This window comes from Erinaceus europaeus, chromosome 11, assembly GCF_950295315.1.
Source record: "Erinaceus europaeus chromosome 11, mEriEur2.1, whole genome shotgun sequence".
Taxonomy (NCBI): domain Eukaryota; kingdom Metazoa; phylum Chordata; class Mammalia; order Eulipotyphla; family Erinaceidae; genus Erinaceus; species Erinaceus europaeus.
In genome coordinates, this window is record NC_080172.1 from 54805738 (window position 1) to 54829331 (window position 23594).

The 23594-nt window shown below is 51.3% G+C and overlaps 1 protein-coding gene across 4 annotated transcripts; it reads right to left on the bottom strand.

Annotated features, from left to right (window-relative positions):
- Positions 1-859: 859 nt before the first annotated feature.
- Positions 860-22572, bottom strand: ADAMTSL4 (ADAMTS like 4). Of its 4 annotated transcripts, none has more exons than XM_016191886.2 (19): positions 22417-22552; positions 21916-22092; positions 19898-20010; positions 19662-19719; positions 19174-19502; positions 18290-18932; positions 17999-18101; positions 14777-14913; positions 13573-13777; positions 13217-13389; positions 7278-7389; positions 7011-7196; positions 6784-6916; positions 5552-5756; positions 5249-5425; positions 2312-2497; positions 2047-2226; positions 1717-1861; positions 860-1601 (listed from the first exon to the last, which is right to left on the bottom strand). In XM_016191886.2, exons 3-19 carry the CDS (start codon positions 19918-19920, stop codon positions 1465-1467), a joined length of 3132 nt encoding a protein of 1043 aa, XP_016047372.1. In that variant the 5' UTR covers positions 19921-20010; positions 21916-22092; positions 22417-22552; the 3' UTR covers positions 860-1464. The 4 variants fall into 4 exon arrangements, with proteins under 4 accessions (XP_016047372.1, XP_060057722.1, XP_007531647.1 ...); XM_060201739.1 differs by having other exon boundaries at positions 22064-22092; positions 22417-22549; XM_007531585.3 differs by lacking the exon at positions 21916-22092 and having other exon boundaries at positions 6784-6913; positions 22417-22572.
- Between the last annotated feature and the right edge of the window lie 1022 nt (positions 22573-23594).

Below are 23594 nucleotides of genomic sequence, written 5' to 3' on the forward strand. Positions count from 1 at the left end.
GGAGCAGAGAAGTCCTGTCTAGCTCTGAGTCCTCAGTCTGGAGTGGCCAGCAACTGCCACCTTATCTGCGCAGTGTCTGGGCCAGGGCGTGCTTCCAGCACAGGGAGTGTGATGCCATTGCTCACAGTGACCTGGCAGGCCTGGCCTTCCAGAAGCAGCTGTGGACTCAGACTTGGAAACCGCAGGGTGAAGAGGCCCAGTCTGCCACCACCACTTCGAGCTATTTACCTTGAGCGAGGCTAAGGGAGGGGAGAAGCTGAGCCATCTCTCAGGAATGTCTCTGGCAGGACATCCAGTACAGCCCCGGCCCCGCCCAGGTCCCCTGGAGCTAAGCCAGGCCCCTCCTCCCTCCGGTTCCTGTGGGGGTGGGGGGGGTCACTTCCTCCCAAACACTCCCCGACCACACCCCCCCACCCTGCGGGTGTGAGAAGTCAGCAACCCCAGTCTAACCGGGAAATGGAAAATAGCAGAAAGGTTGGGGGAGGGAAGGCAGAACTGAAGAAAGGAGTCAGGGGAGATGACCCCTTAGAAGCTCAGCCCCAAAGGCAAAGAAATGCGGCTCGGGCCAAGACACTTGGCAGAAAGGCTCAGAAAACCCACCTTAGGCCAAGCGCCCCGTCCCATACTTAAATCAGGAGGTTCCCCACCCAAGCGCCCCGTCCCATACTTAAATCAGGAGGTGGTGACCTCTAGTGGCCGGTGGCCAACCTGCAGGACCTGTGGCCACTCAGGATCCCTCTACCCGATGCAGCCCGGGCTCAAGTGAGCCTTTCTGGGCCTGTCCGTGCCTGCGCTCCCTCCCTTCATCCTGCCCTCACACTCATCGGAATGGGTTCTCATGAGGACAATGAAGAGCCTGTTTCTCATTTATCATAATCATCTTTAATAAAAAATAAATTACTTCTGGGGCAGGGGTCATTTTCAGAGGTGAGGATTGAGATCTGGGGCCAGGAAATCAGATTCTCTCTCTTCCACCCTCCATCCAGCTGCGCCACCTGTGGGGAGGAAGTCCCTCTCTCGGGGTTCAGGCAGGTCAACTGGCAGTGGTTGCCCCCCACCCCTGCTGGTGCTGAGGGGGTAACAACAGACTAGGGGCGTGGGGGTGAGGACACGCTCAGAGGACTGAAAGAAAGAGGCCTGGATATGAAGGAGCTGGGGCTGATGGGGAGGCCAGCCTCACCTACAAAGGAGCTGCAGATTACTTTTCTCTAGTCTAGAAAAGTTTCCTCCCCACTCCTCATATTCTTGAGTGATGCACGTGCAGAAACGCACACGCATCGGCGCAGGCCCGGGCACACTTTGGGGGGCCGTCCATCGAATCCCCTCTGAGAGTCTCTCAGTCACTTGTCACAGGCAACCTCACTCTGGGAAGTCCTGGGAGGAGTCGGAGAGTAGAGTGGGTTGGCAGTTGGGTGGCTGGCGGCTCCTGGAGGAAGACAGGAGGAGGGCTCTCCTGCTCCCCCTTCAGGCAGGCTCGGGAGGAGAGCGCTCCAGGACCTGGGCGCAGGAGCGGCAGCAGGTGGCCGTGTAGTAGGGGTAGACGCAGAGTCGGGCCTGCACCACCAGGGGGCAGTGTGGAGAGCTGTCCTTGCACTGATCGTCTGGGAACAGAAAGGCCAGTGGGCATCTGCAGGGCACCAAGACCGCCCCTTCAGAGGCGTGCTACCCACCCCCTTTTCCTCCATTCTACCGGAGACCGGGGAGGGGGCACCTTACCGGGGCGCTGGCTGCAAGGTTGGCTGTTGCAGGTGCGCTTCTTGGAAGGCCGTACGTGAAGGGGGCACCGCAGGCTGAGGGTCTGGTTGGCGGTCAGGCACTGGACCTCCCTGGTCTGTGTGCCCCCTTGGCAGGAGCGGGAACACTGGAAGAAAGCCCGGCGGGCCATCAGACCTGTTCTGTACTCAGGCTACCTCCTTCTTTGGGACAGAGAGGGGCTCTTTTGGGGCCTTAGAAACCCAGCAGGGACAGGACTCTTGTGTGTGTGTTCCCTGCCTGCAGGGAGGAAGAGGATTCCCCCCCCCTTCCCTGGGAGCGCCCTGAGCTCACTGTGCTCCAGGGCGTGGAGAACCAGCGGTCGCGGCAGTCTTGCCCCTGGCAGGGCTGTAGGGTGGAGGGCCTCGACAGGTGGGCACAGCTCTCGGAGGCAGTCACGTTGAACTCCGTCCCCAGCTTGGCCACACAGATGATGTCCCTGCGCTGTGTGCCTGAGCCACACTCTGAAGAGCACTGATGGGGAGGCATGAGGCAGGTGAGTCCCTCACTGCCCACTCGGGTCCCACCCATAGATGCCCTTCTGCAGGCCCCAGCTCACCTCCGACCAGGGTCCGGCGTACCAGTGCCAGGTCCTCTCACAGGGCCCCAGGCTGCAGGCGCGCATGTCTGGGGGGCGGCTGCCCGGTACGCAGCTCAGCTCACCAGCTCCTGCACCCTGGGCCTCCCCGCTGCCCAGGCAGACCACTGAGCGGCGCTGGATGCCTGTCCCGCACTCAGCTGAGCACTGCGGTGGAAGCAGGAGGAGCGGGCTGTGTGAGGCTGAAGGTTGCAGTCCCAGCTCCCAGCCCTGGGAGTGAGGGTGCCCCAAGGGGTGGGGACCAGCCCAATAAGAGGGTCTTTGCTCTGAGTTTTTCCATCAGCAGCAGAATCCAGAAGGGTGGTTGCTTTATCAGTAAATTTATTTATTTATTTTGCCACCATGGTTATCACTGAAACTCAGTGCCTTCAACCATTTTATAAAGGATTGTTTATTTATTAGAAAGGGGGGGCAGACAGTGGGGCACCTGGTTAAGTGCACAGATTACAGTGTGCAAGGACCCTGGTTCAAGCCCCTGGTCTCTACCTTCAGGGGGTAAGTTTCATGAGTGGTGAAACAGGGCTGCAGGTGTCTCTCTGTCTCTTTCCCTCTCTACCTCAATTTCTTGCTGTGTCTGTACAATAATAAATTTAAAAAATCGGGCCAGGTGGTGGCGCAGCCGATTAAGCACACATAGTACGAAGCATAAGGACCTGTGCAAGGATCCCAGTTTGAGCCCCTCCCAACCTGCAGGGGGGTTGCTTCACAAGTGGTGAAGCAGGTCTGCACTGCAGGTGTCTATCTTTCTCTCTTCCTCTCTATGTTCCCCATCTCTCTCAATTTCTCTCTATCCTGTCCAATAAAATGGAAAAAATGGCCTCCAGGAACAGTGGATTCCTAGTGCCGGCACAAAGCCCCAGCAACAACCCTGGAGGCAAAAAATTATGACAAAAAAAAAAAATCAAACCTTGGCAGTTGGGCGGTAGCGCAGCGGGTTAAGGGCACGTGGCGCAAAGTGCAAGGACCCGCAGAAGGATCCCGGTTTAAGCCCCTGGCTCCTCACTTGCAGGGGAGTCGCTTCACAAGTGGTGAACCAGGTCTGCAGGTATCTATCTTTATTTCCCCTTCTCTGTCTTCCCCTCCTCTCTCGATTTCTCTGTCCTATCCAACAACAATGACAACAACAATAATAACCACCACAACAATAAAACAACAAGGGCAATGAAAGGGGGAAAAATGGCTTCCAGGAGCAGTGGATTCATGGTGCAGACACTGAGCCCCAGCAATAACCCTGGAGGCAAAAAAAAAAAAAAAATCAAACCTTTAAAAAAATAATTAATGTTAAAAAAGAAAGTTATGAGGAGAGAAAGAGCCAGACATTACTCTAGTACATATGCTGCCAGGGATCAAACTCAGGACTTCATGCTTGAGAGTCCAGTGCTTTATCCACTGCACCACCTCCCGGACCACTCCTGGACCATTTTTTTTTTATTAAAATATTTTATTTTAATGAGAGAGAGAGAGGAAGGAAAAGACCAGAGCACTGCTCAGCTCTGGTTTATGGTGCTGCTGGGGATTGAACTGGTGACCTCAGAGCCTCAGGCATTAAAGTCTTTTGCATAACCATTATGCTGTCTCCCTAGGCCCCTTGCAGCCAATTTAAAAAAATTAAATAGTGGTCCGGGAGGTGGCGCAGTGGATAAAGCATCGAACTCTCAAGCATGAGGTCCTGAGTTTGATCCCCGGCAGCACATGTACCAGAGTGATGTCTGCTCTTTCTCTCTCCTCCTATGTTTCTCATTAATAAATAAATGAAATCTTTAAAAAAAAAAAATTAAATAGTCGGGAGTCAGGCTGTAGCGCAGCGGGTTAAGCGCAGGTGGCGCAAAGCACAAGGATCGGCATAAGGATCCCGGTTCGAACCCCGGCTCCCCACCTGCAGGGGAGTCGCTTCACAGGCGGTGAAGCAGGTCTGCAGGTGTCTCTTTCTCTCCCCCTCTCTGTCTTCCCTTCCTCTCTCCATTTCTCTCTGTCCTATCCAACAACAACAACAACAATAATAACTACAGCAATAAAACAACAAGGGCAACAAAAGGGAATAAATAAAATAAATATTAAAAAAAATTAAATAGATGGTAAGAGAGAGAGAGAGAGGGAAAAGCCATCTGCAACACTGCTCTATTGCTCCTGAAGCCCCACCCCCACCCCCACAGGTGAGGGTTAGGGGCTTGAACTCTGGCCTTTGAGCATGGTACCATGTATGCTGTACCAGATGAGTCACTACCTGTCCCCTTATTTTTTTTAATTATATGTGCCTTAGGACAAAGCATTGGAGCCTCAAGCATAACACACTGAATTTGATCTCCAACACTTCATGTAACAGAATGATGTTTGGGTTCCTTTTCTCTCTTATGGTAGTAAATTAAAAAAAAATTTTTTTTTTCCTTTAAGCAGCCTGAGAGGTGGAGTAGTAGATAAGGTATTGGATTCCCAAGCATGAGTCTTGAGTCCAGTCCCCTTCATTGCATGTGCCAGAGTGATGCTCTGCTTCTCTCTTTCTCATAAGCAAATCTTGAAGTCTTGAAAAATTATCTTTAAAAATATTTTTTCAGGAATTTTAAACTTTATTCAGGAAAACATGTGGACTGAGAGAGAAAGAGACAGTCCTTACTTACATGTTGGCAGGCTTACCTAGGCAGAGAGTGCCAAAAAATAATTTTAAAATATGTATTATTGAGAGAATCAGAGCACCACTTAGCTCTGGCATGAGCCGGAGCTGGGGATTGAACTTGTAGCCTCTGAGGTCTTAGACATACACACTGGTACTCTGACAGGCTGAGATGACTTTTAGGCCCAATATAAAGACTTATGCAGTATTGCTGACAAGCTAATGAGAGGGCTTCCTGGGTATGGGACACCAGAAATGAGGGACTTAGCTGTAGGGGGTGAGGGGCCCACCTTGGAGCTCCAGTCGCTGTGAAACCAGGCTGTGGTGCAGGGCCCCATGTCACAGGCCTCTCTGTTGGGGGGTCTCGGGGGGCCAGCTGCGCACTCCTGGTCACTCACTTCTCCACCATGGTCCCCCACACAGCGGACCTGCCGGCTCCTCTGACCTCGCCCACACAGCACGGAACACTGAGGGGGCATGGGAGAGAAACCAGGGGGCCATGTTCACAGGGGCCAGAGCAGCCTCCAATCCTGTCAGGACAGGGTCTGCTGGGGACTTCATCCATGGCCTTCCTGCCCCTCCCTCTCACTCACCTGGCTCCAGGGAGAGCGGACCTCCCAGTGGCCACAGAGGCGCAGCTGGCAGGGCTGGGTGATATTGGGCCGGGAGAGATGTGCACAGCGCTCTGGGGGCACCGAGGAGGCACCCCCCTCAAACTCCTGCCGGCAGTGCAGCTGGCGGTGCTGGGTGCCTGGCCCACAGGAGCGGCTACATGATGTCCACTCTCCAGCCTCCCAGCTGCGGGTGGGGAGGGGCAAGAAGACAGAGATAGGTGTGGCTGCCCCCAGGGGAGAGGAGCCTCTGAAGGCAGTGAGCACAGCCAGCATCTAGTGCTGTGCTCTCCCTGGGACCCAGGCACCAGGGTTCTCTGCTTGTCTGGGATGCTGCCTTTCTTTTTCTTTTTTTAAATATTTTATTTATTAATGAGAAAGATAGGAGGGGAGAGACAGAACCGGACATCACTCTGGTACATGTGCTGTCAGGGACTGAACTCGGGACCTCCTGCTTGAGAGATCAGTGCTTTATCCACCGTGCCATCTCCCAGACCTTTCTATTCACCTGCAGACTGGTGTTGAGTGAACAATCCAGGCCAAGGAGATAGCTTCACCATAAACCAGAGAAGATCAGAGCTCTTCTCTCTCTCTCTCTCTCTCTCTCTCTCTCTCTCTCTTTCTCTCTCTCATAAAAATAGATAATAAGGCCAGAAAGGGAGCTCACTGGGTAGGGCTCAGGTTCAAGCTCCAACACCACAAAGGAGATGCTATGACTTTGGGGGTGCCTCTCAATCATTTTGTCTGAATTAAAAAGCAGCTGGAGCAGTGAAATTGCATATAAGCATGGTTTTGCTTTGAGAGAGAATGAGACAGAGATAACAAACACCAGAGCATCATTCCATCATATGTGATGCTGGGGATAGAACTTGGGACTTTATGCTTTTAGGTTCATGAGTTAGCCACTGCACCACCTCCCTGGTAGCAAAGTCACTCGGTCAGTCATTTAGTCAACCAACCAATCAGTGTTTCCAGAGGAGCTCCACAGATGGTGGGGCAGTGCTGTGATGTTTCTCCATTTCACTGTCTCTTCCTTTCTAAAAATAAAGGCACAGAAAATGGGGCCCAGGAGACTGCCCAGTGGCATCATACACACGTGTGAGACCCTGGATTTGCTCTCCCGTGCTGCATAGGAAAGAAAGAGTCCAGGGGTGACCATTTGGCACTTGGATGTTTACTCCCACAGCTGCCACCCCCTCATGGGAAGTACTCACTAGGGGGGACAGGGGGGCCCATGGCAGGGTTCCTGGGAGACTGGGGGCCTGGTGTCCACAGCACAGCTACGTTCATGCAGTTCTTCTCCTGATTCTCGAGAAATGCAGAGGAAGATGGGGCGCCAGACACCTGCTAGGAGTGAAAGGAAATGGGGGCAGCTGGCTCAGGGTGCAGTGTTCATGGGACCCCAGGGAGACCAGGGAGGCAATCTGTGCAAGAAGCCCACCTTTGCCACAAGACACTGAGCACTCTGACTGACCCACTCGCTTCCAGTACCCGGGCAGGGCCGCTGGGGGCATCCTAGGGTGTTGCAGAGGCTGCATCTGTGGGATGCGGACTTGGCGGTGGAGGGTGCCAGGGGTGCGGGCCAGCCGGGGTACCGAGGCAGGCAGAGGCTCTGCTCTCATGATCTCTGTGGCAGGGGGGCAGCACAGTCAGACATGTTCTCACTGACCCTGCCAGCTTCCTCTCAGGCTTGGGCTCACAGGCTTACTTGGCTGGAGCTCGAGGGTTCGAGGCTCAGGCGTGGGGTTCTCAGGGGCTGCAGGAGGTGAAGAGATCACATACTGATAGAAAACACCTGGGTTTTCCTCCTGAAAGATCATCTGGGGGTAAAAGAGAAGGTAAGGGACACGTGCCTGGGTTTGAATCTCCTCCCTCTCTCTCTCACTCACATGTGCGCACACACACACAAAAAAAAAAAAGAAAAAAAGAAAAGAAAAGAAAAGGGCCAAGTGGTAGCTCGCTGGATAGACTGCACACATGACCATACTCGAAGACCCAGGTTGAAGCCCCGTGACCCCGCCTGCAGGGGGAAACTTTATGAGCAGAAGAGTGCAACCGGTGTTTCCCTTCATCTCTTTCTCCTTCTCTGTCTCTATTAGTCTCTCTATTAAAGAAAAAGGGGAAAATGGCTACCAGGAGTGGTGGAGTCCTACAGTCAGTGATCACTCTGATGACAAAAACAACCAAATAAACAAACGGACACACATTAAAAATAAAGAATAGGGAGCCAGGTGGTGGCGCAGTGGGTTAAGCACACATGGCAGAAAGCACATAAACCAGCATAAGGATCCTGGTTCGAGCCCCCGGCTCCCCACCTGCAGGAGAGTCGCTTCACTAGTGGTGAAGCAGGTCTGCAGGTGTCTGTCTTTCTCTCCCCCTGTCTTCTCCTCCTCTCTCCATTTCTCTCTGTCCTATCCAACAACGACAGCAATAACTAACAATGATGACAACAAGGGCAACAAAAGGAAAAATTAATAATAAAAAGAAAGATATTTACTTTAAAAAAATAAAGAGCCCAGAAGGAAAAGATAAAATAGGCTGGGAGTATGCCAACATCCATGTCCAACGGAGAAGCAATTACAGGGGTCAGTAGGTGCTGCACCTGATTGAGTGCACATGTTACAGTGCACAAGGACCCTGGCTCAAGCCTCCTCCCCCCACCTGCAGGGGGAAAGCTTTGTGTGTGGGAAGGCCTGCAGGTGTCTCTCTCTCCCTCTCTTTTTTATTTATTTATTTTTTATTTCATTTATTTATTTTGCCTCCAGGGTTATCTCTGGGGCTTGGTGCCTATACTACGAATCCACTGCTCCTGGAGGCCATTTCCCCCCTTTTGTTGCCCTTGTTATTCTTTGGTGCTGTTATTATTATTGCTGTCATCATTATTGGATAGGACAGAGAGAAATGGAGAGAGATGGGGAAGACAGAGAGGAGGAGAGAAAGATAGACACCTGCAGATCTGCTTCACCACTTGTGAAGTGACCCCCCTGCAGGTGGGGAGCCGGGGTTCAGCCCGGGATCCTTACGCAGGTCCTGGTCCTTTTGCTTTGTACCATGTGCGCTGACCTCACTGCTACCCCCTGGCCCCTCTTTCTCCCTCTTATTTTCTCCTACCCTCTCAATTTCTACTTGTCTCTATCTAATAAAGATAATTTTTTAAAAATTTAAAAAATAATAAAAAGGGTGGAGCTACCATTAGCATAATGGTTATACAAACAGACTCTCATGCCTGAGGCTCCATAGTCCCAGGTTCAATCTCTCACACCACTATAAACAGAGCTTGAGCAGTGCTCCGGTTAAAAAAAAAAAAAAGTCCGGGAGGTGGCACAGTGGATAAAGCATTGGACTCTCAAGCAGGAGGTCCCAAGTTCAATCCCAGCAGCACACATACCAGAGTGATGTCTGGTTCTCTCTCTCTCTCTCTCTCCTCATATCTTTCTCATTAATAAATAAAATCTTTAAAAAAAAAAAAAAAAGAGAAGCAATTACAGAAGCCAGAACTCCCACCTTCTACACTTCAGAAAAAACTCTGGTCCATATTCCCAGAGAGGGAAAAATGTTAGGGAAGATGGTAAGAAGGCTTTGAACCCCAATTCCATCAGGACTAGGAGAGAGAAGAGGTAAATAGGAAGGACACTCAAAAGCAGTAATTGTTGTAGTTGTGACTTAGAAAGGAAGAGAAGGCAGGACCATAGAATCACATATTATCGGGCCATATATATAATGGCCCATTTTTCCTATGGTCCTCCCTTCTCTTCCTTTTTTTAATATATATATATATAATTTTTATTTCCCCTTTTGTTGTCCTTTATTGTATTCATTATTGTTGTTCTCGTTGTTAGATAGGACAGAGAGAAATGGAGAGAGGAGGGGAAGACAGAGAGGGGGAGAGAAAGAAAGACACCTGCAGACCTGCCGGGGGCAGGGGAGCCGGGGGCTAAAACCAGGATCCTTATGCTGGTCCTTGTAATTGGCGTCACATGCACTCAACCCTCTGTGCTACCGTCTGACTCCCCCTTCCTTTTTTAATGTTTCTTATTATCTTTATTTATTTATTGGATAGACAGCCAGAAATCAAGAGGGAAGGGCGAGACAGGGAAAGAGACAACCAGCTGCAGACCTGCTTCACTATTCACAAAGCTTTCTCCCTGCAGGTGGGGGCTGGGGGCTCAAAACCGGGTCCTTGCGCCTTGTAACGTGTGCTCAGCCAGGTGGTCCACCATCCACCTTCCCTCTCTTTCTAAGTCACACCTACACCTACACCCATTGCTACTTCTGAGTGTCCTTCCTTTTTTCCTCTTCTCCCTCTGGGTACCAAGGGAATTGGGTTCAGAGCCCTCTTATCAGCTTAACACACATACATTGCCTCCAGGGTTACCACTGGGGTCCAGTGTCTGCACTACGAATCCACTGCTCCTGGAGGCTATTTTTTCCCCTTTTGTTGCCCTTGTTGTTTATCACTGTTGTTGCTATTATTGTTGTTGTTGTGATTGCTGTCGTTGTTGGATAGGACAAAGAGAAATCGAGAGAGAACGGGAAGACAGGGGGAGAGAAAGACAGACACCTGCAGACCTTCTTCACTGCTTGTGAAGCGACCTTCCTGCAGGTGGGGAGTTGGGGGCTCAAATCAGGATTCTTACTCCAGTCCTTGCACTTTGCACCATGTGTGCTTAACCCACTGTTCTGTACGTGTGTAACATTTTTCAGTTTTCCACAATAACAATTCAAACCCCATTAGGTCCTCCTCTGTATTCCAGGACCTGAACCCTCCCCCCTATCCCAGAATCTTTTACTTTGGTGCAATACACTAACACACACACACACACACACACACACACGTACACACGTACACACGTGTACACACACACACACACACACACACACACACACACACACACACCAACCCATATCTGGGACCTTGAGAGAACTGCTGTTTCCAGTGGAGGGAATAGGGTCACAGAACTCTGGTGTGGTGGGAACAGTGTGCAGCTATACCCGTTATCTTATGCTTTTCTAAATCAATATTAAATCACTAAAATAAATAAATAGGATGGAGGGCAGATAGCATAATGTTTATGCAAAGAGACTCTCATGCCTGAGGCTCCATAGTCTCAGGTTCTATCCCCTGTGCCCATGAAGTAAAGCTGAGCAGTGCTCTGGTAACAAATAAAAAATAAATAAACTTGGGAGTTGGGCCGTAGCACAGTGGTTAAATGCAGGTGGCGCAAAGCACAAGGACCGGCATAAGGATCCCGGTTCAAGCCCCTGGCTCCCCATCTGCAGGGAAATTGCTTCACAGGCGGTGAAGCAGGTTTGCAGGTGTCTATCTTTCTCTCTCATTCTCTGTATCCCCTTCCTCTCTCCATTTCTCTCTGTCCTACCCAACAACGAAGACATCAATAACAACAACAATAATAAGTACAACAATAAAACAACAAGGACAACAAAAAGAAAATGAATAAATATTTAAAATAAATAAATAAATAATCTTTAAAGTAAAGAAAGAAAAGAAAGAATAGTGGGTCAGAGAGAGAGCTCCCCTGCCATGCTATGCACTTGATCCTGGTTTGAGCCCCAGTACCACATGGGCTGGTGCTTCAGTAGTGGAGTTTCCATGCTGTAGGTCTCACACTCTCTTTCTCAAGCTCTGAATGAAATAGCAACCCAGAGAGATGAAATCATGAATGCAAGGATCAGGGTCCATAAAACACATAAAATAAAGAACAGAGGGGCCAGGGCCAACAGAGAGTGCATCCAATTGAAGCCCCAAGTCGGGGAGAAGCTTCATGAGCAGTGGAGCAGTGCCACAAGTGTCTTTTGTTTTTCTGTCCTTCTCTCTCATTTTATTTTATTTTATTTTTACTAGAGCACTGTTCAGCTCTAGTTCATGGTGGTGTGGAGGACTTTGGAGCCTCAGGTATGAGAGTCTCTTTGCATAACCATTATGCTATCTATCCCACCCTCTTTCTCTTTTATATTTATTAAAGATAAAGACTGGAGGAGAGAGAGAAAGAATCAGACATCACTCTGATACATGTGCTGCCAGGGACTGAACTGAGGACCTCATGCTTGAGAGTCTAATGCTTTATCCACTGCACCATCTCCTGGACCACTTTTTCTGTCTTTCTCTATCTCCCCCTTCCATCTCAATTTCTGTCTGTCTCTAACCAATACATAAATAAAATTTATCAAAATCTTTCATTAAAAAATAAAATAAATGAAAAACACAAAACAACTCAAAAGATGATTCCGGCCCTGGGTTCATTCTCTCATGCTAAACAAAGCTGCTATTATTATTATTATTATTATTGCGGAGGGTAGATAGCATAACGGTTATGCAAACAGACTCTCATGCCTGAGGCTCGTAAATTCCAGGTTCAGTCCCCTGCACAACCATAAGCCAGAGGTGAACAGTGCTCTGGTAAAAAAAAAAAAAAAAGAACTATATATATTGCATCCAGGGTTATTGGTGGGACTCAGTGCCTGCACTATGAATCCACTGCTCCTGTAAGCCATTTTTCCCATTTTTGCTGCCCTTGTTGCCTTTTGTTGTTGTTATTGTCATTATTGCTGCTGGATAGGATAGAGAGAGATCGAAGGAGGAAGGGAAGACAGAGAGAGGGAGAGAAATATAGACACCTGTAGACCTGCTTCACAGCTTGTGAAGCGACCCCCCTGCAGTTGGGGAGCCAAGGGCTTAAACTGGGATCCTTATACCAGTCCTTGCATTTCACGCTATGTGCGCTAGTAACCTGGAGCGCTATCGCCTTTAAGAGAAGGCCAGAGGGGCTGGGTGGTGGTGTACCTAGTTGAGTGCACATGTTACAATGTGCAAGGACCCAGGTTTGAGCCCCTGGTCCCCACCTGCAGGGGGAAAACTTTACATGTGGTGAAGCTGTGCTGTAGGTGTCTCTCTGTCTCCCCCTACCCTCTTGATTTCAGACTGTCTCTGTGCAACAAATAAAGATAATTTTTTTTAAAAAGAAAGAAGTAAAGGAAGGAAGGAAGAAAAGGAAAGGAAAGGAAAGGGAACGAAAGGCTAGCGAGCGCTCACCAGGTCCCGCACATGCCTTACCATGAGCACAGCCAGATGCCACATTGGAGACACTATGGCAGTGGAGGAGACCCAGAGGCTGTGGTGTCACCCCTTCTCTGAAACCCTCTGAATAATAAGAGCAGCGCTGAGCAGTGAAACCATGCATGTGCAAGGTCCCAAATCCAGAAGATAAAAACTCTATTTGTAAATAACTAACTAAATAAATATAAGAGAAGCAGTGGTAAGTTTCTGAGCAGGTGGAGCACGGGAGCAGAGTTCAGTCTCTAGAGCACCACATGTGCAGGAGTGATGCTTTGGTTCCCCGCCCCCCCTTTTTTTTTAACCAGCCCTGCTCAGCTCTGGTTTATGGTGCAATGGATTGATCCTGGGACTTCGGAGCCTAAGGTATGGGAGTCTCTTTACATAACTACTATGCTATCTACTCCACCGGTTCTCTCTCTATATAAATAAATAATATTTAACATGAAAAGAGAAAGTAGTGTATGTCTGGGAGACCACGGAGCACATACTGCCACCAGCTTCCTCGCAACCCCCCCAGCTTTGCCCTTAGTGGGAAAGGTCGCCGTCAGGTCAGCCCAGGGGCCCCAGCTCACATAGACGTCCACAGGCTGGGTGGTGGGCCCATCAGCGGACAGACTCTCCGCAGCACCCTCCTCTCGAGGGGGCCGGTTGTATTGGAAGGTGGTCCCGCCAGCCGTATAGGACCCGGGAGGGTCCACAGCCCAGTTCCCGTTGATGATGGAGCGGCCCCCAGGGCCTCGAAGAGCTGAGGGGAGGCAGGAGGGCAGGTAGCTGTCACCAATTGTCCCTCACCCCTGCCCCTTAAAGACCCCAGAGCCCTTGTGGAGATGGGGGACCCCTTGGCTTCCCCCACACACATCCCCACTTGGTTAGATGGGGGTGTGCTGAGCAGAACCAAGAACCCTGTGCTCAAGTGGCCGGTGCTCACCCAGGTAGTTGGAGCTGGGCCGCAGCTGGGTGATCTGCAGCCTCGAGGCCCCAGTGGGGATCAGCAGGATCTTCTGGTAGCCCAGGGGGCCTCCGCGGTCCGTGAGGTTCCCTGAGACCAGGCGGCAGGTGGAGTCATCTCCACCGCAGACTCCACAGCTGTCGGGGCGCCTGCCCGAGCCCAGGATTCCATCACAGCCAGGGCTCTGTGGAAGGCCGGGCAGCCTCTTCATCCCCAGTCTCCTCCCCACCCACAGCCCTCCTGTTCACCACCCAGTCTTGTCCCTGCACAAGTGAAGATGCACCTTGGTCGCACCAAGCCCCCAAGTCATCCCCAGGCAAGCTGGTGTACAAAAGGGGCCCCTCTATAGCACTTTGCTTCTTGTCTGTTCTACTTTGCTTGACAGGGAAGAACTTCCCTCTCAGAGATCGGACTGGGGGTGATGGGAGAATAGCACAGTGGTAGAGCTCTGGATTTTTTTTTTTCTTTTAATAGAGGCAGAGAGGGGTTAGTCAGTGATACACCCAGTTGAGTGCATATGTTACAATGCACAAGGACCCAGATTCAGGCCACTCATCCCTAAGTGTAGGGGAAAGCTTCGCAAGTGGTGAAGCAGTGCTGCAGTAGTCTCTCTTACTCTCTATCTCTCCCTCCCCTCTCAATTTCTCTGTCTCTAACAAATAAATAAAACAGTAGAGGCAGAGAGAGAAAGAGACCACAGCTTCCTTCTATGCAGTGGGGGGCCAGTCTTAAACCTGAGTCATACACATTAGCAAAGCAGTGTACATTATCCAAGTGAACTATTTCTCCAGCCCAAACTTTGGATTTTTAAGCATGAGGTCCTGAGTTCAATCCCCAGCACTACATATACATACAAGAGTAGTGTTCTGGTCTCCCCCCACCTCACCCCTCTCACCCCATTCTTACCTACCTTGTGAAACTAATTAAAAAAAGAAAAAACTTTAAAAAGGAGAAAAGGTGGCTTGGGAGTTGGCATGGTGGATTAAACACTGAACTCTCAAGCATGAGGTCCTGAGTTCAATTCCAGGTACCACATATACCATAGTGATACTCTGGTTCTCTACCCCCATAAACAAACAAAAAACTGTAAATGATCTCAGGCTGGTGTTTTGCTGTTGTAATGATGAATGAGAGATTCAGCATAAGAGAAAGAAGGAAGTGATCGTGTCTGCTTCTCCCTCACCAGACACCGGCCAGCCACACAGATGTCCAGGGCTCCAGGCTGACACAAGGTCCCATCCTGGACCTTTTCAGTGTGACGAACATAGAAGCGGAAGCCACGGGGGCGACAGTTGAGTTCACAGCGTTGGGAGCCCTGGACTGAGACAGGAGAGTAGGTGGTTAGCAGAAAACTAACTGGGGCAGGCATAGTCCTGATATCAGTGTGACCTCTATTTAAAGGGGTTACCTTGGCCACTGTGTGTGAAAGGGGACAAGAAAACTGTGTCCTGTGAAGGTCACATAAGAGTTGATTCAGTTGGGAGTCGGGTGGTGGTAGCGCGGCAGGTTAAGTACACGTGGTGCAAAGCACAGGACCGGCATAAGAATCACGGTTCGAGCCCCTGGCTCCCCACCTGCAGGGGAGTCACTTTGCAAGTGGTGAAAGAGGTCTTCAGGTGTCTATCTTTCTCTCCCCCTCTCTGTCTTCCCCTCCTCTTTCCATTTCTCTCTGTCCTATCTAACAATGACGACATCAATAACAACAACAATAATAACTACAATAACAATAAAAAACAACAAGGGCAACAAAAGGGAAAATTATATAAACTTAAAAAAAAATTTTTTTTTTATTGCTGTAGTTATTGATGTCATCGTTGTTGGATAGGACAAAGAGAAATGAAGAGAGGAGGGGAAGACAGAGAAGGGGAGAGAAAGACAGACACCTGCAGACCTGCTTCACCGCCTGTGAAGTGACTCCCCTGCAGGTGGGGAGCCAGGGGCTCGAACCAGGATCCTTATGCTGGTTTTTGAGCTTTGTGCCAAGTGCGCTTAACCCGCTGCGCTACTGCCTGACTCCCATAAACTTTTTTTTTTTAAAGTTGATTCAGTAACCTGGGAAGTAGTGCAGTGGATAATGTTGGACTTGCAAGCATGAGGTCCTGAGTTTAATCCCGGGTATTGCATGTAATGCTCTAGTTCTCTCTCTCTCTGTCATTAACAAATGAATAAGCCAGAGTGGGGAATAGCATAGTGGTTATGCAAAAGACATTCATGCCAGAGTCTCTGAAGTCTCAGGGTTAATCCCCTGCACCACTATATGCCAGAGGTGAGCAGTGTTATAACTTTTCTTTCTCCTGTCTGTACCTCTCTTATTAAGAGCCAAATTAATTAAGATAATCTGGGGGAGCAGGTGGTGGCATATCTGGTTGAGTGCATATGCTACAATGTGTAAGGACCAAGGTTCAAGTCCTGGTCCCCACCTGTAAGGGGAAAGCTTTGCAAGTGGTGAAGCAGGTGTCTTTCTTTCTCTCCTCCTCTCTCTCTTCCCCTCCTCTCTCGATTTCTCTCTGTCCTATCCAACAACAACAGCTATGACAATAATAACAATAGCAACCACAACAAGTACAACAACAAGGGCAACAAAAATGGGAAAAATGGCCTCCAGGAGCAGTGGATTTGTAGTGCAGGCACTGAGTCCCAGCAATAACCCTGAAGGCAAAAAAAAAAAAAAAGAACTACTTGAAGTCTATAAGTATATGAATTCAGAACTGATAAGGGTTTCTCTCAAGATGAGGTGAGAGCAAGAGGCCGATTGGTGCCAAGGCCCCCAAAGGCCCTTGGCACCTTGGGCCTCCTTGGGAGGGGTCTGAAGAGTGTCCAGATAATAACTACAAAAAATATAAGTCTTGAGTCCAGAGATATTAACCTGGAAGTAAGTGACCAGTGGGGTCCATGGCCCATCCTCCACCTGCCATCCCCATCGCAGGACAAGATTTGCTGACCCCTCTTCAGCCATGCCCATTCCACCTCTTGGGAGAGAGCTCTTACCAGAGGAAAACAGCCATAGAGCATCTACAGACACATCCCTCTCCTAGCCTGACCGTCCGCTGACTACCGCAAGACCCTATCTGTAGCCCTCTCCCCTCCTTGGCCTGTGCTAACCTCTTCACCCAGCCCAGGGGAATCAGATAGAAAACATGGCAGCTGGGAAGGTGGCTCAGTGTGTAGAGCACATGCTTTTTTTTTTTTTTTTAAATATTTATTCCCTTTTGTTGCCCTTTGTTGTTTTATTGTTGTTCTCCTTGTTGGATAGGGCAGAGAGAAATGGAGAGAAGTGGGGGAGACAGAGAGAGGGAGAGAAAGATAGACACCTGTAGACCTGCTTCATCACTTGTGAAGTGACTCCCCTGCAGGTGGGGAGCCGGGGGCTCAAACCGGGATCCTCATGCTGATCCTTCTGCTTTGCGCCACATGTGCTTAACCCGCTGCACCACTGCCCGACTTCCCTAGAGCACATGCTTTTGCAAACTCCAGGCTCTGCTTTTGATCTTGGCACTGCCTATGGCCAGAGAGGTGTACTTCTGTCTCTCAAACTTTATTTATTTAGTTGTTTATTTATTTATTTATTTTAGAGAGAGAAAAAATGAAAGAGGGGTGGGGGTAGATAGCATAATAGTTACGTAAAGAGACTCTCATACCTGAGGCTCCAAAGTCCCAGGTTCAATCCTCTGTACCACCATAAGCCAGAGCTAATCAGTGCTCTGGTTTAAAAAAAAAATTAATTAAAAAAAAGGGAGAAAGTAAAAGAGACTGTAACACTGAACTTTCCTTCAAGGTTAAATCTGGAATACATGGGAGTTGGGTGGTAGCGCAGTGGGCTAAGCACAGGTGGCTCAAAGAGCAAGGACCATCGTAAGGATCCCGGTTCGAGCCCCCAGCTCCCCACCTGCAGGGGAGTCCCTTCACAGGCAGTGAAGCAGGTCTGCAGGGTGTCTGTCTTTCTCTCCCCCTCTCTGTCTTCCCCCTCCTCTCTCCATTTCTCTCTGTCCTATCCAACAACAATGACATCAATAACAATAACTACAACAATAAAACAAGGGCAAAAAAAGGGGAGTAAATAAATATTTTTTAAAAATCTAGGATACACATGGTAAAGCAGAACACTATCCAAGTGAGCTATGTTACCAGTGCTAAACTTTATCAATGAGAGAGAATCAGGGTATCATTTTGGCACAGGCAATATTCAGGATCAAACTTAGGACCTCATGCTTGAGACTCCAATACCTTATCCATTGCACCACCTCCTAGGCTGTTCACTCTCTCTTACTAAATAAACCTTTAGAAATTAAGGAAAACATGACCCAGAGGAGAAATGCAAGGGCCTGCAGGGATGAAAGGAGCAGGCCCTGTTTCTCTTCACCCTCCAACCTCCAGCGCACCTGTTGGGGCAGCTCAGAAGTCTCACCTTCTGTGAAGGGCTCCCACTGGTACAGCTGGCCCATGAACTCTTGGGAGTTAAAGGCTGCACACTGCAGGGCACGGGGGTCTGGCTGTTCAGGAGGGCAGGGCTGAGGCAGGAAGACAGAAAAGTCAGTGCTAGGAAGAGAATGGGGGGTGGGTCAGGGCTAGGGCTGGTACAGTCAATGGAAGAGCTCCATGAGTGAAAGATGATAAGCTGGTCTACCCCCCCCACCCCCAGCAGCCAGACACAAGAGTGAAGCCCCGAGGGGAGGGGGCAATCCCAGGAAGAACTCACCGCTTGGCTGCAGGCTCTTAGCTGCTCCATCTCCCCGGAGCACTTTGGGACCAGGCTACTGGGAGCAAAGAGACTCCAGCGGGAAGGGGCCTGGGGGTTGGTGCTAAGAAGAGGCAACCAGCTGGCTAGAGGGGGAGCAGATTGCATAGGAGGCCGGTAGCCAGGTCTTCGATGCTCCTGGCTCTGCTGGCCTCGGCCTCTTCTCCGAGGGGTGGGAAGGAAGAGACTAGGGGGTTTATCTGCCAGATGGGGACTGGTCCTGAGCTGGGGACTTGGCATCCTTGGCTGAAGGAATGCATGGAAGGAACTATTTTCTCCTGGGAAGGGGGTGGCCCAGGGAGGTTCTGTGCCAGAGGCCTGGACTCTGGAGTGAGGCCTTTTGGGGGCAGGCCCAGTTCTGGAAGGCACCTCTGTGCCATCAGCTTTGGGGCTTGGGGCTTTCCTCATGGGTAGTTCTGTAGGCAGTTGCTGAGTTTGAGGGCTGTAGTTCACAGAGGATGTCAGGGATGGAGGGTCTGAGGTCTGGAGATGAGCAGATCTGGGTGGCCTCTCTGAGTGCCTGCGGTTCCGATGAAGTGGCATAGCAAAGGGCACTCTGCCATAACCAAACATGCCTGGCTTGATGGGATCTCGAAGCCGGGACCTGACAAGGTGTGGTAGACATAAGGTCAAAGCTCTGAATAGCTATGGCTCAGGTTTGCCTAGTCTTCCCAGTATCTCTTAGTACTCAAGTCCCCTAAACAAGGTTCACCGACCATGCCCCTTTTCTCAATACCCCGCCCATTTCATCAAAGACATGCACTTTGTCAAGGCCCCTTTCTTCAAAGTCTCACTCTGCTCATTGTACCCCACACACATACCCTTCTTGACACCACACCCCTCACCTCCTGGCTCCTGGAGTCTCCTGGAGTTCCTCTCTTCCTGACTGAGAAGCTGGGCCACCTCTTCCCCGAGGCAGTGGTCTGTGCAGGGGTAGAATTTCTCGGGCAGTCTGGGGCCTGGGGCCCAGAGCTTCTGGATGTCTTGGTGGCCGGGGAGGGAGGGGCAAGCCCTGGTGGGAGTGAGCTGTGGGGAGCTGACAGGCACGGTGCCTGCGCTGCACCCCCACCCCACAGGGCTGGGAGCAAGAGGCCCATTGGTCCCAAGGCCCCCAAATGCCTTCAGTGCCCTGGGCCTCCTCAGGAGGGGTCTGAAGAGAGTGTCCAGACAATACCTACATAAGACAAAAAGGCCAGACAACATTGGAAAGGGTTTAGTGGGAACTGTAGAGTATCCAGTTCACAGCTAGGGCTCCATGGAGGTTGGTTCTGCCCCAGGTCACGCTCAGTAGCAGAGGTGGGGCTGGATGCAATTTGGCGAGGAGTTGGCTCACCTCCTGGTCCAGGCAGAGCTGAGGGAGGGACAGAAACAGCACCAGACAGATGTGTAGCCTGCAGTGCAAAGGCAGGAATTGGGGTGTCAGCAAGGAGGTAGATGTATTACAACACACCCAGCAGGCTCCCCACATCCTGAAACTGTCTTCTCTTAAAAGACAGTTAGTCATCTCTTCCCAGCCCTTCGAAGTGACCACCTCACCCTCACTTCCAGAGAAGTGCTACCCCCTCTCACCTGGCTGCCCTTTTCTTCTCCATGCTCCTCCCTTGGTGGCCCCAGGGAGGAGGGGCCCAGACAGAAGCAAGCTACTCCGGCATGAGAAACATCTGAGCACAGAGGGGAGCACACTGCAGGGACAGAAGCCTGGTGGTTACCCCTGCAGAGAGTCAGGGCTGGGAGGACCGAGCTCAGAATAAGCACACAAGGGTGGGGAGACTAGCTCAGGGATGCGCATGAGAGGGAAGAATGCCCTTGGCCATCTGCTGAGTCTGGGGTGGGGGTCTGACCTCAGCCTCCAGCTCAGGCTTTGTGTCCTCCCTTGGCCCTGAAGGAAATCAGCTCCTCCCCACCCCAGCCAGGGCTGGTTCTGGGCCAGCTCTGGCACGTGTCTTTCTGGGGATACTTTTCATCTGGCTGCCCTTCCTAGCCTCCTGGGGGTGCTGGAGAGCTGAGGACCTGCCAGACCCCCTCTGAGGCACAGATAAGAGCCCCACCCACTGCAGGGGTGGATAGCATAATGTTTATGCAAAGAGACTGTCAAGCCTGAGGCTCTGAAGTCCCAGGTTCAATCCCCCCGCACCACCATAAGCCAGAGCTGAGCAGTGCTTTGGTGTTTCTCTCTGTGTCTTTCTCTGCATCTCTCTCAAAAATAAAATAAATAAAAATACTTAAAAAAAAAAAAGAACCCCACCCCCAACCTTTCCTGCCTGTCCCTTTCCTACCTGCTCCTCTGAATGGCCTGCTCTTAGCTGAACTCCTTGGGGGAATACTTGGGCACATTACATACTTAGTCTAAGGATAAATTCAGTGTGCTGAGTGTTTTAATGTCTAGAGAAGCAGGTGACTTCTTATTGCGGCTTAATTTCCCGCTAGGGTCCAGAGCTCAATGGGGTTGAATGGGGGGGGGGTATTTCAGGGGTTACTCTGATGGGCTGGGGAATTTAGAGAGGAGAGTGGAAACCAGATTGCTCCCCAGTCGTTGACTTTCTCAAGAGAAAGGAAGTCCATCCTGAAATCTAGTTTTGTGTCAGGCAAGTAGGGCTTGAACTGTTACCCTGGCAGCAGAGCTGGGAGGGGGCACACCCCCTTTGCCCTCCATCTCCTTCCCACTCACTGGGAGGCTTTCCTGACCCCACCCGCACCCTGTTCTTAGTTCTGCTTTCCAGGAAAAAAAAAAAAAAAACCTTCTGTTGGATCTCAAAAGCACCCAGGAAAGGGTTCCAAGGAGCCAATGCCAAGATGGGCCAGAGACAGATGACAGGGGACAGGCAGGGATGGGCTTGAGACCCTGGGTCACCCAGTGTTGGAAGAAGAGCTCATAGGGATGAGCCTAAATCTCAGAGGCTCAGGAGAAGGTGCTGCTGGCTAGTCTGCCCCCTGGCAGGGCTAACTATTGAAGTCAGCAACTCCACCCTGCTTAGGGGGTGGGGATGGGGGATAAGGGCTTCAGAGAATGGCCAACATCCCATGCAAAGCTGTGGCTTTCTGCCTAACTCTGTTTCCCAAGGTGGGGAGGAAGGGGACAGAGGGTAAAGGCCAGCCAGCCCAGTCCACCTCTCCACACCCTCTGCTGCCCCGATCTGGACTCTGCTGTCTTTCTCTGTCGGTCTACCAGGTACATCTAATCCCATCCTGAGCTGGGGTTGGCCTTGGCAGTTCCCCGGAGAAGTGAGGGGTGGGAGTGACGTGAGCTCTTGAGGCCCCAGCCAGGCCTGGCTCCCTTGCTGGAAAAGTCACATACACACACACACACACACACACACACACACACACACACCCTGCACAGCTGGGCAGGGGAGCGTCACCTCCGTCACAGCAAACAGTCACATGTCGGCGCTTTTCAACCCTGATGGAACCCTCCTCTGTGGTCTTAGCAACCAGGACATTCAAGGGAGGTCAGCAGTGGGCACTGTGGTGCCAGGCTGCACTCGGGCTGGGACAAACCTGACCTGACCCTGGCCAAACGCCACACGGCTCAGAGAAGATAACACGAGACCTGGGCAGGGCTGGACTGCACACCCTGGAGGACCCACCTCTGGGAAATGGGGAGGAGGCTGGACAGCGTGTGTGGGCACAGGCAAGCACAGTTCTCGCCCTCACTCTGGGTCCTGGGGGAAGGGGAATGTCAACAGGTGTCCTTGCTAGTCATCAGGCTGAACTGGCCCAAGAACTTCTGCTTACATATCTCCAAGAGCCCCAGTCCCCTCACGCTGCAAGAGAAAGAGGGGGTCCCCACCCCTCAGGAAGAGCACCCATCTGGAGCTGGCGAGCGGGGTTGAGGCGCGTGCGGGAGGTCCTGGGCATGCTTTCCAACTTTACTATGTGACTTAGCAGGAATTTGACAAATTCTCCTCCCGATGACAGGGCGATCCCTTGGGCTCTGAGCCCCCTCCCCAGGAATTCGACCCCAAACACTGGAAGGTCCTCAGAGCGGGGCTGGGGTCGTGGTCGGGCACGGCTGCAGGGCGCGGGAAGGGGGTCTCAAGGGGCCGGGGGAGAGGTGGCCACGCCGGGGTCCCAGGGAGGGTCTGTACCTGCTCCGCGCGGCCCCGGCGGCCCGTTAACCCTTCTGCGCCCGGGCGTTCCGGGCAGGCAGCCTCGCTCCGCGGCGGCCACTCCGGACCCTGAGCCAGAGCTGGACTCGCGGCCTCAGACCCCGCCCACCACTAGGCCCCGTCCCGCGGTGTGGCCACGCCCACACAGTCAGCCCCGCCTCCGACCTCCAGCCATAGAGCCGGCTCCGGCCCCGCCCCTGCCTCGCCCTCCGCTGCCCTCTCCCGGCCCCCCGGCTCTGCGCTCGCCCTTGGCTGCAGGGCTCAAAGCCCCGGCTGTCCCAGAACTTCTCTGTGGCTGGGGAACTGACCCTACCCTGATGCGCCGGCTGGCTGGGGAGCGCCGGGCCTGATCCCCTCCTCTGGGTCCCCACCTCTGCGTAACCTCTCGGGCTACCCTGTCACCCTGCTCTTCCAAGCTGGTTGTGAATCATGTGACTTTTGAGCCTCAGCTTTTTCCTCCGAAAGCTTTACACTAAAGCTTTACACAAGAGGCACAACGGAAGGAAGGCCCTGAGTTAGGAGTCAGATGAGGGATCTGGGTTTGAATTTGCAGGAACACTCACTAGCTCTGTGGTTTATGTGACATCCCAACCTCTCTGGGCTGCAGCTTCCTCATCTGTAAGATTTCCAGCTTTCTGTTTTTGTTTTTTAAGAGAAGTTATAGAATACTCTGGGTTTTAAACACTAGGGGCATTAAAATAATAACTTTTTTCCCCTTGTTGTTTTATTGTTTTTGTAGTTATTGATGTCGTCGTTGTTGGATAGGACAGAGAGAAATGGAGAGAGGAGGGGAAGACAGAGAGGGGGAGAGAAAGATAGACACCTGCAGACCTGCTTCACCACTTGTGAGGCCACTCCCCAGCAGGTGGGAAGGGGGGGGGATTGAACCGGGATCTTAACACCGGTCCTTGCTTTGTGCCATGTGCGCTTAACTCGCTGCACTGCCGCTGGGCCCCCTAAAATAACAACTTTAAAATACCAAGTTTAGTGGTCCGGGAGGTAGCACAGTAAATAAGGCATTGGACTCTCAAACCTGAGGTCCTGAGTTCAATCCCTGGAAGCACATGAACCAGTTCTTTTTCTCTCTCCTATCTTTCTCACTAATAAATGAATGAAAAGTTAAAAAAAAAAAAAAAGTTCATGGTGGCTCAGAAGGT

Coding starts and splice junctions, on each gene's coding strand:
- ADAMTSL4 (XM_016191885.2), bottom strand. CDS start 19,920: ATGGAGAAGAAAAGGGCAGCCAG. Junction 13,778..14,776: donor GTGTGGCTGGCCGGTGTCTG/GTGAGGGAGAAG, acceptor GGCCTTCCACAG/AGCCCTGGCTGTGATGGAAT. Junction 7,390..13,216: donor CCCAGCCTGTGGACGTCTAT/GTGAGCTGGGGC, acceptor TTTTACCCCCAG/ATGATCTTTCAGGAGGAAAA.